The sequence below is a fragment of the Pygoscelis adeliae genome, unplaced genomic scaffold (assembly GCF_000699105.1).
Source record: "Pygoscelis adeliae isolate BGI_AS28 unplaced genomic scaffold, ASM69910v1 Scaffold277, whole genome shotgun sequence".
Classification (NCBI taxonomy): Eukaryota; Metazoa; Chordata; class Aves; order Sphenisciformes; family Spheniscidae; genus Pygoscelis; species Pygoscelis adeliae.
The window spans coordinates 1,132,763-1,148,913 of record NW_008825218.1 but is presented as its reverse complement, the minus strand read 5'-3'; the positions used below and the strand labels follow the sequence as shown (position 1 = coordinate 1,148,913).

General features: G+C 35.6%; 2 protein-coding genes across 2 annotated transcripts in view; one reads left to right on the top strand and one right to left on the bottom strand.

Annotated features, from left to right (window-relative positions):
- Nucleotides 1-2,848, top strand: part of OGN (osteoglycin) — a 12,164-nt gene extending 9,316 nt beyond the window's left edge. Inside the window, exon 7 of the mRNA XM_009329268.1 lies at nucleotides 308-2,848. Coding sequence (XP_009327543.1) covers nucleotides 308-478 — 171 coding nt within the window. The 3' untranslated portion in view covers nucleotides 479-2,848. The remainder of the gene's footprint in view (nucleotides 1-307) is intronic.
- CENPP (centromere protein P) overlaps nucleotides 1-16,151 on the bottom strand; it is a 158,321-nt gene that overhangs the window by 134,436 nt on the left and 7,734 nt on the right. The window contains exons 5-6 of the mRNA XM_009329269.1: nucleotides 12,973-13,061; nucleotides 5,767-5,863 (exon numbers count right to left, since the gene is read on the bottom strand). Of these exons, the coding sequence (XP_009327544.1) occupies nucleotides 5,767-5,863; nucleotides 12,973-13,061 (186 nt within the window). The remainder of the gene's footprint in view (nucleotides 1-5,766; nucleotides 5,864-12,972; nucleotides 13,062-16,151) is intronic.

Sequence of the window (16,151 nt, the reverse complement as noted above, 5' to 3'; positions counted from 1 at the left end):
TGTTAGCTGATTACTGTGCAAGAATTTCTCATTAGTTTCTGTATATCAAGGGTAGGAAACGGTAAAAATAAGCAATAACCTTTTATCAATGATACATTTCAAACATCAGTAACAACCTCAAACTGCTTATCAGCTCATTGATTAGTTTGAAGAGACTTGATTCTTACATACCTATAGCATACACAAATCAATCCCAATGACAATAAAATGGGAGGGTAAGAGAAATTAAAGTTTGAAAATTCTTCAACTTATATGGGGGTGTGTATATATGTGTGTGTTTATTTATAAAAAATGTTTTGTTTTGCAGTACAACAATATTACTACAATCACCGATGACACATTCTGCAAATCTAATAACACACGTTACATCCGCACAAGTATGGATGAGATAAGGATGGAAGGCAATCCGATCCTCTTGGCAAAGCATGTTAATGCTTTTTCCTGCTTGAGAACACTGCCTGTAGGAACATACTACTAGCCACTACTTATGTAATTATACGTGCCAAAACTTAAACATGGTAACAGAAGATTATTCTTTTTCCTCTGTTTACACGTTTATATCCTCTCCCTTACTAATGCCGTTTACCTGCATACCCAGAACCTTTTACTATGTTGAAATGTGGTTCTCCTCTGAAATAACTGTTTCAAAGCAGCCACATCATTTAGTAGTTACAATGTCACCCATGCTTTCAGAAACTTTTCTGTTAATGAAAGTGTAAAAATACATATATGCACACACATATCTTCTCAACTTTTATTTCACCACATATTCTTTACGTGTAGGTAAAATCACACAAGTAACTGCTTGTTCACATTCTTTATCAGTACCCAGAATAATCACTACATTTTACTTTCAAATAAACGCAAAACATGCTTTGAGCAAGCTACAGGAGAAAACTACATCTTAATTCCAATCCCATTTTTTTAATCTGAAATGAAAGTTTTTCAGTTGACCTTCAAAAGCGTATTGGATGAAGTTGCATACAAAAGAAAGTTATGTTTAGAAATAGAACTTCTCAAAGCTTAACTTCATTAAAGCTTCCTTAAAAACTTGGTTCGCAGAAAATGAGAATAATTCCTATTTAGGCTTAGTGTACCAAGCAACATAGCAAGTGGAACTTTTCAAAGATATGTTAATTCTCTTTCTACTATTTTGCTTTCAAAATAATCTGAGTGTGTGTGTGTATATATATGTATTTTATTTTTACACAAGGTATTTTTAATTGAAATATATAAATTTTGCTCAGCTGTACTCACAAGAGTCATTTTTGCAACACCAGCTTCCCATTTTAACACAATGGTCCAAGTACAGCATAATATGACTCCAAGTATCTTTGTTATTAACATGATGTAGACTGAGCCTTGTTCCACTGCTTTTTCTTGACAAGGAAATGTGACAAAATAACTAACAGCAAAGCTGAACTAATGTTTTTACCTGTAAATAAGTAAGATTTCACCTAGATGTCAGTGCAAAGAAACAGAAGTATCCTTGTACAACAATACTTTCGCTCATTAGGGAAAAATCAAATCGGATCTTTAAATTAAAAAAAAAAAGTTGATTCTATCATTAATGTAAAAAATAGTGTTAACTTCAAGAAAATTAAACTAGCATCATTTCACTCAACTACTCTAAACCATGCAGCTTATTAAAAACACAAATTGATGCATGCAGGCCTCAACAGTCAGTTCACCTAAACCTGTACGTTATTGATACAGGACACAATGATTTTAATTAAACAACTTTATATTTCTGACATTTCATTTTCAGTTTCCCCCCTCAAATACCTGACACAGGCATAAACTCTTCAGATAAATGAATGTCAAAAGTGTGCTACTTACTATTACCAGATCAACTTTGTACTAATTTTGAAGCTAGTATAGATTCCTAATTTGTAGAAATAGTTAAGCATCAAATGCATGATGATGTATCACTACATCTAGAATACTGATTTTACAAGATATTTTGTATTAGTTTTGTTTATCTTATTTAGCTAAGCCTTGATTTGTTAGTGCTTGTGCTATGGGGAATTAAGTGCACACTTAATTCTGAACATACTGATGCTCTGCCACTAAGAGTATTGAGAAAAAGTGACTGAAAGTTACTTAGGTAAGTGACTATTGTCAAGCATCAACTGTGGGCTCATCTTTCTGGAAAGAGGATGCAATTATGAAATGCAGGACAAAAATCTTTTTGCCCTGAATCCATTACCCAAGAAAGACATAGCAATCCCCAATATTTTCCATTTTAAGTTATTTGGTGTAACAAGAAACAAATTCCATTGACTTAATACAACTGAGAACAAAACGAAGTCCGACAGTGAGAATACTACTTGGTTTTCATTTTTTGCATGTAAGTCATAAAACTTTGATGTTTCCAGGCTTTTAGCGAAAGGTAAAAAATAACCCCAAAGCATGTAAAAATACATTCCAACTTCAAGTCAAATTTATACTAGGAAAAAATGAAAGCCACCAATTCTCTCATCCCTCTTTTGATAAATGCCTGAGATGGAGAAAACACAGCTAGAAGTGTAAATGTAATAACGCTACATAAGCAGTGGCCTCTGATCTTATTCTCATCACAAATCATTATTACTAAATAAAGCTCTTTCCAGAACTGATAGAATCAGTAAATATCACCAAAACTCTTCCTATGAAAACAATTATATGTGTATACACAAATATATGCACATTTATGTAATATATAAACACATGTAAACATTCTAAGACCTAACCACTACCACATTATTAATTTTACATTAAAATGTTGTATATATTTTTGAAAAAGTACTAAATATCAACAGTAACACTAATTAATGCTCTTAATATTTTGTGAGCAAACCAAAGTAGACAACTGGTACCCGCAATAAATTACCTGATATGTTTTAATTTACTTTCCCCATTCATAGCAAGTTAACTCATCAGAGCATTAAGTGAGATGGACTTCAGTAAGCAGGACTTTTTGCCTTCTATTTGTGTGACCAGTACTAATATCAAAGTGAATGTACACCGTTCTATTTTTTTCCTATCACTCATTTCTGTTCTGTATTTCCAATAAAACTTGAATTTTTTTTCTTGTTTATCAATATCAGCTTCAACAATCTGCTCTTCCAGCACTGCCAACATGCTTCAGTTGTTCAGCCTCATAGCTGACTAAGGGTGCGTTCAGATCAGAAAATTATTTGCAGATGTAAATCCATCTTGCAGACATAATATTTGTTGTGGCAATACAGTAAGACCTGCCATACAAGTAATGCCATACAAAAGACTTGTGGGACACTTCACTCACCCCTTCAAAAAGCTATTTAAAGCACTACCTTGTAGATTTTTTTGGTAGAATAGAGGAGGAGCAGCAGAAGGTAGTCATGGTATGCTCAACTCTTGATTGTGTGTGTGCATGAAGCACATAAGTTGTAGACTAACCTGTTTCAGTAAAAAAACCACAACTGCTAAAGCACAATATCAGGGAGTATATAATGGAGAGCACAAAATGCTTACAGCTGAACATTGGTCTACTCACACCAACCTAAACCTGCCTCTGCTTTCTAGGAAAGCCTGCTTACAGTCAAATCAATGTATATTTTAAATTGCTTTTTGCTTAATCTGAGTTATTCATCCCACCATTACTCTTGTTAACTGTGAAAACTCTTACTACAAAACCACCATTTGTGACAGTCAACTTTTTAGAAATACTGTGCTATCCATCTTTGCTTGAAACTTGTAATTGTCATTCATCTCAAACATTCATTATTATTTGAAGTATTCAATCATTTCTACATCATTGCCTTCTTCTCAAGTACCAAAACTAACAGAAAAGAAAAAATAATCTACCTTTCCTGTTTTTACACTACACTGTGAGAAAACTATTAGAAGCACTGTCTATTTCTACGGAACAGCCTGGGTAATTTTCTTTTAAATAACAAAATAATAGAAAAGCTATAAACGCAGAACCCCACCTCAAATAGTCTTCTCTCCAACACTGTGCACAGTTACCTGCCTATATACTTGAAGCCTAGCAAGCAGGTAGGAAAAAAAAAATACAACAAAGATTACAAACTCATTTTTTAATGTTGTCCAAGTGTGAATATTAACAGGATAAGTCTCTTTACTTGTTTTTATGCAGATGTTAAAAGCATACTTCTAGTCGCTTTCACACAAATTACTACAGAATATTAAGTGACAAATGCACATTCTCCTTAGCAATCTGGTTACTTGAATTATCAGATTTGGTCTTTGAAGCCTTTATTAATTCTCACCTCAGAGAGTCTTCTATTTCTAAATGAAATCATTACTAATGCTAGCAGAAATAAGGCGGCCTAAAAAACTCTTCATAAGTCCATAGTCAATCACATTTGATAAATATTCTCCCAAATTGGTTTGCCTTTCTCAACAGCATCTTTGTCCATGGAAAGAAAAATACCTTTAGAAAGAATATTTGTAATGTTGACAAACTTGTAATATATGTCTTCAGTGAATTTATCTTCACACATCTTTTAGCAATGAATACGTCCCTTCATTGTTTACACTCAACGTCTGAACAAACACTTTTTAAAACTGCTTAAGATACACACAACAATTTAAAAATCATCTCTAGAGCTATCTTTCTGGTTTTTCATTTTTGTACTGATTTTTAAAATGAGAACTATTTACAACAGTTCGCTGAATCACTGTCCCAGAAACCACAGTGACTGCTGTCTGAGGCTGATCTAAGGATCAGAAAGCATCAAGTGAAGTTGAAAAAAAACAATCAAAAAACCCACAGCACAAAGCCATAAAGCCCTTGGTGCCCTGCCTTCTCTATGGAGGGATTCAAGAAAATTCCTTATAAAACAAGCAGCAGGATTAGACAACATCAGTTTATTACTCAGCTGAGGACAGGATTATTTTATAACATTATCAGAAATTAGTACTTTTTTTTTTTAATCCGGTTGATTAATTGATAATAGAAATTGATTAATCTAGCACAGAACTCAAAGGCCTAAAAGATTCAAAAAATAGGAAACAAAGCATGTCCCACTTCATACTACAGCTGAAAAGCAAAGATGGTGTTGAGTTTAATGACAGTAAATACTTGAGCTAAATAAAGCTGAACTAAAAAACTACACACAATTAAGCAGCTAAACATCTTCCTCTAACATTAATCACAATATAAGATGTTGTCTGAAAGACTGCAGTATTTTTACTCCAAGAAATAGTTATGTTACAACCAGTACCTTTACACAAAGCAAACAAGCCAAATAATGGTAACTTAAAACTAAGTTCAAATACTATGTGCCAGTTAAGAGTGAGGAACAGTTTATTTCCCACTCAAGTACAACATTTCAGAACTGGAATTGTTGTCGCCCAAACGCATGCTGCCACATTTTCAAGAGACAGATCCAGTCCTTCAGAACTAACATTGAAATGCCAAAGACTACAAATGTTATTTTCTTTTGATTTCTTCTTTTGCCATTTTTGTTGTTCAAAATGAAATATAATACCAATGAAAAACTGTCTTACTCCCCCCACAGGAAGGCACAGATATTCTTATTTTCCCCCATGTATGAGGAACACAGCAATAGCATGATAAAAATCAAGACAAATACCAAGCAAGGGCATTACCCCTTGAACACAACACAAAAATCTTAGGCTGATATTCTCTTCTCCACAACGTACAAAATTAAGATTCACATACTCCACTACAGTGCTAATTTCACCTCCATTGCCCTGTCTTAATGAACTACTTAAAGAACTTAAAGTACTGATATATAAAGGCTTGATAGACATTACCTTGAAATGCAGGAAGGTGCGTCTGCGATGTTCATACCACTCAGCATAAGATGAAAGGCTTCTGAAAAACGTTAAAAGATTTCCATGTTCTTCAGTGCTACAAAAGAAAAATATATGGTTTAATCTAAACAGTACTAGTCAGACGTACCAATTCTATAGCCTAAAATATGTACTTTTTCCCTTAAAGAATTCATGATTAGTATGGTTCAAATTTGAAGCCAGAAATCACAAAAAAATTATGACAAGAAAAAAAAGCTGTAGTGTAGACACTGAAAAAAATTTGAAGAATTCGTTTATAAACCAGTGTTTTCAACTCCTCAGGAAGGTAAGCAGCAATAAAGTTAGTCTTATATGTAAAATGTGATAACTTGACAAAGTAGTCGCCTGTAAAATCTTAGTTTGACTTTATGCTTGTTCATCTAATACTCTTGTTTTCTAAATAAATTCCAAGATGTTGCACAGTAAAACTTTAACCTACAAAACTGCTAAGATTTACCAAATTGCATCACTAAGCTTTGAATATTCCTGAGATTTGTCCTATTCAACTAAATCTTTGCATGACACATTATCTGCCTCTGCCCACATGACATCCAGCTTTTCAAGATTAACCTTGAAACTTCAGTAAGCAAGAAGGTCTGTTCATTAGATCATACATCACATCTAAACCAAAACTTTTAATGCACAGTTAAATCTTGATTTATCTGCTATTAAGGAAGATAGTGATATTCTCAATAATTAGGGAGTGAGGCAGGATGGGGGAAGACAGATGCTGATAAATCTGTAACTGAGAAGTGGAGTGCAGAGACCTTAGAGCCAAGCCCACTGTAAGCAGAAATTAATAGGCCCGGATGGAGCTGAGCCGATTCTTGCAGAATGCCCCTCGGTATTTCTGCAGTTTTGGGCTCCCTCATGATTTAGCAGTTTAGCTACACATGGAAAGATTATGGCTTCATTCATACAAATGACCCTACACTTGCACTAATAAATTGTCTGGAATCTTATGTCCTGCAAAGAGCAGGGCAGAGACACCTTTGCTGGACTTGCACTTGGCCAGTCCGGATTTGGTAGAGCTTGCAGCCTGTATCATGAGACTAACATATTGGTGCTATTCTGGCAAGGAAACAATTCAATTGCAATGTTATTGCAAATACTAGTTTTTCATCCATAGTGCCTCTGAAAACAGAAAGGTCAGCAGTAGTCATTTTAATTTCTGGCATTTCTGAGGAATTTTCAAAGCCTAAGAGAAATAAAGAAAAGTTCCTATTGTTTTGTCTTTGCCAGTTTCGGAGTAATTGAACAGCATCAAGTGAAAATGTTTACGTACAATGATTCCATGCTTAGTATAATAAGATTTTTCTATTTCCACTGACAATAGTTAACAGAGGCAACAATACACAGTGCCAGCTAAACCTAAGAGATTACACTTCCAGGACTTTGGTGCTAAAGTCAAGTTAAAAATACAAGCAACAGGTAGAAGAAATACAACCCGATTTTGCACGAAGAGCATAAGGAAGTTTATTTCCTACATGTACTTGTTTCACACACACAAAAGTTAAATCATTTAAGCTTCAATATAATTTCAAAATTAAATATTCACAGCATCTAAAGAATCAAACAGAAGCTTCCACTCCCAAAGAAACAACAAACATTTTGAAAAATATATATGAAGTTACTGCTGAAGTAATTTCCAAAGAAGTTGCAAACACTGCATAAAGCACAGAATCAAGCAAAGCGACACGGCTGACTAATTATCCATTCTTGCAGATGGCAAAAAATACACACAGTTTTCAAAATAGAAGCTGCTCTTGATATGCAGAGATGATTATTCCTATTGAACAGGATAGCAAAACATCAAACTGACACTGACAAATAACACACCGCACTAACTTGGACTGAGAGATATCACTGTTATTTTTCACCAGTCTACAAGGTAGTAATGATTTTGCATGTAAGAGAAGTTGCAGTGCATCAAACACTGGGGCTGGTACATTCCTTTATGTCACAAAATCTTATTTACAAAAGAAATTTGCTAGCAAAAATAAGTGATATGCTTTCTTACTTCAGTAACTGGCACTAAAGTTACTTTCTTTCATTACACATTTACTGTTTTGTCTTCCTAGCAAAACTGTGTTAGTTTGTACATCAACTATGATGTATGCCAGTAAAACATTTTTAGTAGAAGTACACCATTACATTCACTCTGAGACAGCGCAGGAAGGCCGGCAACAATAGAAGAAAGGAAACCAAGGTACTGGAAATCAGTAATGTGCAAAAATCTGCCTGAAACAGTTAGGATTAGAACCATTTGAATGAAGAGAACTATTCACTTAAGATAGGTGCCATCACAGTAGAGAGTTTGTAGAAATCGGGAACTGAGCAGACCTTACCCTCTTTATTGTTAACAACACAGGGATGGCAACCATTAAAGCTTATATACAGCTTCTCAGCTCTAATCAGAAGAGGAAATACAGTCCATCCACTGTTGTGAGGGATAGCTGTATTAAAGACAGATTAGAGAAAATAGGTGGGGAGCTGGTTGGCGGGGGGGGAAGAGTTTGTCTCGGAGGGGTTTCTTTTTAAGAAAAACACAGCAGTAAAAAATATTTATTCTTCAAATTTCTAGTAATGTAAGGATCAGGCTAGAGAAAGGAAAGGAGACAATATAAGATGACAGAAACTGCCAAACAGCCAACCATCCACCCAGTGTTGTCAGGGGGAGGAAGGAAAAACATTCATAAAGGGTGTACAGTTTTTACTAAAGAAATGTGGCAAGAATGCAAAGAATGCAAAATTCCACAAAAGCTAAGTGTCAGAATACCTGAAGCAACATGATTCTTTAATCATAAGGGTGAACAGCTTCATGTCATTGTTGATATGAAGCCACAGTCAAATCAAACAGACTATTAGCCATTGTCAAAACGTACCTGGCAAGCACAGCTTTGAAAATACAAAGATTTTTTTCAATTACTAAGACAGGATTTTACACATTTACAAAACCTGACTGAGGATGACACCTGACTTACATTTGGGAATATTTCAGAAAGTTACAGATGATCTAAGTTCTACATGTAAATTTTACTTTAAACATCCTTTCTGTTTGAGATTAGCTATTCTTTTTGGATTTTCAGAACAGCTGAGGGCAGAAAATTGAGGCTATGAACAGAATGGTTGCAACAGTGTATTACCAAGTCACTTCAGCCATTCAAGGGAGAACTGTGCCTCAGATCCAGCTCTATTTAACAGACAGAAACGGCAACCCTTAACGTGTTACACAAACAAAGAAAAATAAATACATGAAGTTCATTCAGATATTGAAAATGTAAAAGAAAAGTCAAACAAGTTTTATCCTAGCCTGGAAAGAACAGCATCATTAAAGGAAGTTACCACAATAGTCACAGCTGCCAACAAAATCAGGCCAAGATGAAAAAAATGCTGGCAGCACATGCAAAATTGAGTCCCTGGAAGGACGTAGACACATACTGATTTACAATAGCTGACTAGTTCTATGTTCTGGACAGCTTTTTTAACCACAACTCGTAATTGTACATATAAAAATTTATACATACTATATTAAAAATCAAGACGTAGTAATGACTGCCCACATGTCACTATCTAGTGAACATGATTCTACACAAACTACAATATGCTTTGTAAATCTACATACATGGAAGAGGGCAACACAAAACTTTGTTACAAAACTACACACTTAAAATTATTTTTTTTTAAATTGGCAATTTTGATGAGTATCCATTTTTATGTAATTTAAAAGACTATCACAAACCTTGTGACCTTGTTTTTACATTATGTCTTTAGTTTGTTTTGGTTTTTTTTTTCCTCTCAGATTCATCTTTAGGCAATAAAGCAGATGAAAAATTTCAAAGCTAGATCACCAAGCAGAGAGAGATAGTTTTGGTTAACAAGTTCAAAGAACCAGTTTCAAATGTAAAAGTTAGTCTACGAATTATACCTGAGTATATACTTCTCTCATGTACAGATATAGCACTGACTAAATTTAAGATAGAAAACTAGATTTAGTGTTTAGAAAGGGGGAAAGTCGGTGTTGGCATGAACAGACATATGTAATATACATGTTTTTTTGTATTGGCGAGGGAGAAAGAGACTGTATAAGAGCACCATTTCAGTTAACTGTCTCATAGCACTTAAACTACCCATAAACAATAATTCCTAATTAGCCTAAGTTAACCTAATTCCTAATGCAGAAGCCAACTACAACAAACGCTAAAATACCAAGAAAGCTTGGTATAAAATAACAAGGTACTAAGAGAGTGCATGTTAAAATTTAAGCCTCTTTTTTTTGGAAAGAATTTAGCATTACAAAATGTCACCAGATTTTAAAAAAAAAAAAAAAATCCACTAGGAGCAGAAAACACCCACCTCCAAAGCCAACATCCATGTAACAGAGAAGTCATCCAAAACCAGCAAAAACCATATTCAGGCAGAGAGTAACTATGTGTCAGGTTAAAATCACACGCCCTTCATCCAAACACCATTTCACTTTTACAAAATAACATCAACAAAACACAAAAGAAACTTAACTATTGTAAAAGTATTTAAGGCTCCTTTAATATGCTCCTTCAGTTATTTTAAGAGAAGAAACCTATTTTAACTCCCTGCAGTATGCAAGGCTTCTTGCATTAGCATATAAAACCAAAGAATGACGCTTAGAGCTGTGGGAAAAATTCATGCCTCCCCTCACTTCTGAAATACCTAGCCCATGCAGTGTTGTAATATAATGCAGACACTTCATGAATCCTTCACTCTGACTTATAAATTTTAATTAGTTAGTAAAACGTAGGAGCAGTTTTCAAACTGTCTAAAAACTACTCCTATTTGATTAAGCAACCTATGCAATAGTTAACTAACCCAACAATTAATGGGATATCACGCAAAGAAAAGGGAAAAAAAAGACTGGCAACAAGATTTTTCATAGATATTCTGGTCCTCAACACTGAAAGTATAACACAAGTGATTAACTGGTGCAAAGGGGACTCAAGTAAAATCCAGAAATAGAAGGCTAAATACCGTGATTCCATTTGCATACATATTTTATTGTCACAACATATTTAAGGAATGGTACACATTCTTTAAAAACAGGTATTACATATTGCAGCAGTACCTGGTTGAAAATAAAGTGCTGAATTTTGCTTCTTTTAAAAAGATGTTGCTCAAGTGTTCTAGCATTCCTCTGTTTTCTTCCAAAGCAGGATGGGCTTGGGAATTACAACTGAATGCCAAGTTTTTAACTCTGGTGCTATTAAAGACGCTTTTCTCTTATACATTATGAAAAGTGAAGCCAAAAAATTAGAAAGCTGAGGAGGAAAAAATCCAGGCCAGTAGAGAAAATGGAACAAAGCTAGACAATGGATTTGGCAAGACTGGGCCAAGGAGGCAAAAGAAGGAAACAGAAACTGGTAGGGAGGCTGAAAAGAACAAACAATACAGAAGGAGACCAGATTTAGCTGGTCAAAAATGGAGGGAAAGGGAGGGAAGAGGTAGGAATCAAGATTCTAAGAGTAGTTGGTGGACTGAAGAATAAAGGGCTAGTTGGGAAAAGCCTGAAAACTAGACATGAAAAGAGGAGATTAGGACTCAGAGCAATTAACGAGAACTAGCTTAACAAGGGGATTGAGAAAACAAGTCACGAGGGGAGATCACATAATCAGATTAAGCCAATCTAACAGTGGATTGCTGTCAAAACAGACATTGCCAACATCAGCCCCTACTGCCTTAGACCAGCAACAAACACTGTGACATTGCAGGACAAGTCAAATAGAAAAAATGAAATTTGAAGGGGTTGTGGGGGGGCAAGGTTGGGTGTGTGTGTCCCCCCCCCGATTTCTTTTTTCAACCAAATGACTACGTTGAACCTATTTACCATGTGGCTTCAAGACATTATACGCTGACACAAGGACAACAGATGGTACATGCAAATAGAGGCTAAGGAGAAAGAACTGCTTGCTTTATTGACAGCAAAGTCTTAATTCATCTTACATCATTCATGAAAACATATGTTTACTTATGAATACTGGTGTAATGTTGAAAAGGACCAGGGCAGCGAAGAGACAGGGACAAGACAGCAGTGCTGAAGCCAGGATGAAATAAAGTCTGCCACTACTTCAACGCATTCCTTTCCAGTATGACTATTAAGTTCCAAAACACTTCTGCTGTCAGAAAATACTCATGAAAAAAACAGGGTAATTTCCTCTTCTAAATCCCGCTTCTTGAGAGCGGTCAACTACTATTCTCAGTTATACTACTAGCTTTAGTAGACTTGTATGGAAATTCCTAAGCCTCTAAATGAAAAAATCAGCTCTCAGTACAGATTAATGAAGCCTGAGGTAACTCAATAGACCTTTCTTTTCACCCATCCATTTGCCTTCCCTCTCCAAGTCTAAAAAATAATATAAAACAAAAGAAATCACCTAAAGACCAGGATTAAGTCAACTGCCCAATAATATTTAATAAGTAATAGATTTGTTCTCAGAATAGTTTGCTAGCAGATTTCACAGTGGAATACCGCAGACAAATAATTTGATCATTATTCATCCTGTGTACCACAAGAAGTTGATGTCCTCCAGGAAATAATAAAAAAGTAGCATTCAGTCATATGCTTAAGTTTTAATATGTATGTTTTCTTAAGTCATTGCACAAATATACTATTCCAGGTTTTTAAACTGTGTTCTATTGTTTTTAAAATATCAGTGAAAGAAATCCTGATGCAAAGAAGAGAAAAGGAATGGTGAGCAGAGAATTAGAAACAGGCAAGTCCTGGAGAAGGGTTCTGGATGTACGCTTTAGCCATTACTTACCCACATTGCACATCTGCAACTCACATACACATCCGAGTAGCAGCTAACATGTTGATTACATAAATTAAAAAGGAATAGCTGAGGTTACCTTGTTACATCTTTCTCTGAACCAAACAATTTCAAACAGCTAAAACATTATAATCCAAAAACTGTTTCTGTTCTACATTAATTCGTAATGGTCCTTTCAGGCCTTGAAAATTATATGCATTTCATCTTCTCTCCAGAAGGATACAGACAAGGGATTGGAAGTGTATAGGTTGGGCTAACAGTACATTACCAAACAAAGAAACCCACTGTCAGCAATTTACATGAAAACTCAGTATTGCATTTAGTATCAGATATCCCGTACAACCTTCCTTTAAAAATTCCGCCTTACCTTGACACAAACTTGCTCACGTCTGAATCTTCTCCAGATTCCATTATAATGCTGAGATCAGTAATAACAGCTGACACACTCTCTTTGTTCTAGATTGGAGAATTAACAACGCAATGTTTTAGAAATGTCTCTAGCGAGGAGCAAAAAATGTATCTATCTGCATATAAAACAGACAAAAATATATGCAAATGCTGCTAAGCACTATAATCCTTAAAATTGCATTTTTTAAAGTACAGCTTATGTGTGTGGACATTTCATTTCCTTTCAACAGTATCAGTATTACCCGTACAACAAGGCTTCTGGAATAATACCTGAACTAGTCAGCATAGAGAATATATATGTATAAAGGAAGACTTATAAATAAGAGGTTCATCTACTTCCTTTCATGTCACTTCCACCTCTTTAAGATTCTTGGCATTTTCCAGCACAACCTCTAGCTGCCACATATACCAGAAAACTCAAATCTAAGTTTGAGTTTGAAAGTCATAATGATGCTACCCTAGTTAAAAAAAAAAAAAAAAAATATTTTTCCTGTTAGTTTTTATTTTTTCATTTTACAGCCTGTAGTTTTGCCTCAAATTCTTGTCCCTTTTTACAATAACTGTTACTCAGGGATATGTGCATGATAATAAAAATAAAATGTTTCCAAATTAAAATGTCTAATAACCTATTAAATAAAATGATAAAGAAGCTCATATCGTAGAAATGAAGCCACAAAAGAACTTAATTCTTTCTTCTACACATTCTTGAACACACCAGAGTAATACGTTAGGTAACAATGAATGAAAAAGCCTAAAATCATAGCTTGAAGACCATAGCAAATGCTTCAACTTCATACTGGAGACTTTGTATTTATTTTTCTTACATCCAGTCACTACAAGCAAATGGGAATGGCAACACAGAGGAAACTAAACAGACAAGCTGGAGTCAAATGCAAACACACCACAGCAATCCCTAGTACTGGTTGGACAGAAGTACTGCTAACGCTGCCATCAGTAAAGATGGAAAAAGCAAACCAACACACTACAAAGCTTAGTGGATTGAGTAAGTAACATCAGGAAAAAATATTTTAAATTTAGAGCAAAAGGTTCAACATGTGCATGGAGTTGTAGAGAAGCTGCTAGTAGTCACAAGCTAACACACTACCTTCTAAAGAAACTGGTTTTCCAATAAGTCTGTTACTAACATATGCCAAGACGCCATCTTGGGGTCAAATAAAAAGATTTAAAAGGAAAGCTCTTCAGAAGAAAGCGACTTTTATTTGAATTATTGCTTTCTCAGGGGATTTAGAATTGTTTTGGCAGATTTTCAAGCTAATTGTACATGTCCTCTCCTAATACCTAAGGACAGTAAGAGGGGAAAATAAATAAATCAAACAATGCTTTTGCATTAACCTGTTTTCTTCATCCACATTTTGACCTTTGTGAGCATCCACCTACACACAACAGTGAACAGACAGGAGCTTCTTTGCTTGCACTCAAAAGCTGGCAAAACACTAGTCAGCTTGGGAATATAAACCATACGCTAGTCTGACACTGCCAAAACTAAAGAACCAACTAAGATGCAGAATATGTCAGGCAGTGAGTGACCAATACCACAGTAATATAGACATAATCTCAATCAGTCAAAGCTAGTCAGAGTGAACTCAGATCTGCCTACCCCTCTTTGTACAATTGTATCCTGGAATACAGCCTTTAACATGAATGACATTTAACATTTTGTTTAAGATCAAATTAAAGATAATTACAAGAACAATTTGTTACTGTGTATTAACAGGTTTGATTTAAGGTACTATAGAGCTAACTGCATTGTAACTTAACTACTAGATTAAACAGCTAGAGTTAACAGTGTGAAAAAAAATTATCTTCTGCTGCATAGTAATGTATTTGTTACCTACTAAGCATTTCCCCAAAACAGCTGTTGTCTTTTCTCTCAAGATGGGTGAAACTAGTTGCAACCTTACACTATCTTGCCCATGCTGATCTCAGTACAAGTTATTTTGAATACAACCATTAATGCCGTATCTTAGAAAACAGGCTTCTCCATTTTTATGCGCAAGAAGCCGGAGGCATAAAAAAGCTAAAGCTAAGTTTCCAGGTCTTAGTCTGGCCTGAAGTCACAACTTGCCCGAGAGCTATGGAGGCAGACCCCTGCATCCACAGAGGACCTACTGACTTCACGGCAGGATGACCTGCACAGTATACTAAGTCTGTGGCAAAACCGAGATAACATGCCGCTACTATTACACCACAGAAACAGCCCACTAGAACTAGGCAAAATGTCTGAATGGAATTGTTAACAATCCAGTCATGAGATATGCATTTTCATTATAAAGACATGGAAGAGACTAATTTTTCAATCATATAAATTACAAAACTGTGTATCTTAAAAATACAATCCTTAAGCTTGAATTTTTGAACGACTAAATTCTCCCAAAATCTATTTGAACAGTTCTAACAAAATTCAAATACAGAACTGTACACAATGGTTGTATTTTACAACTCTAACCAAACCATTACATTATGATTTGTACAACAGCTAAAACACATTAACATCTAAGTAAATGCAAAACTTTTAATAACATTCAAGTTCATATACAATCACAAAAACTGAGTAAAGGAACAGAAATTAGTCTGTGTTTGAAACAGTAAGTGTACTTCAGTCATAGGCTTGCCAAGCTGGTGAAGAGGGCTTTAAACTAGAGATGCCGGGGAAAGAGAACCTCAATCCATCCCACCCTACCAGTTTCATGCCAGGGCCAGCACTAGATGCCCAGAGCCTGGAGAAGGATCACAGGTCAGCAGGAGAGCGCCTGAAGAGCAGCACAAAGGAACTCCAGCCAGTAAGACAGCTTCATCGGGGGCCCAACTTAAATGTCTCTATGCAAACGCACGTAGCATGGGGAGTAAACAAGAGGAGTTAGAGACGTGCGCACGCCTGCAGGGCTACGACCTTACTGACATCACAGAGGGATGGTGAGATGGCTCCTATGACTGGAGTGTCAGGATGGAGGGATACAGGCTCTTTAGGAAGGACAGGCAGGGGAGACGAGGAAGGGGTGTCGCCCTCTATGTCAATGACCAGCTGGAGCGCATGGAGCTCTGCCTGGGGACGGATGAGGAGCTGACCCAGAGCTTGTGGGTCAGGATCAAAGGGAAGGCAGGGACAGGTGACATTAC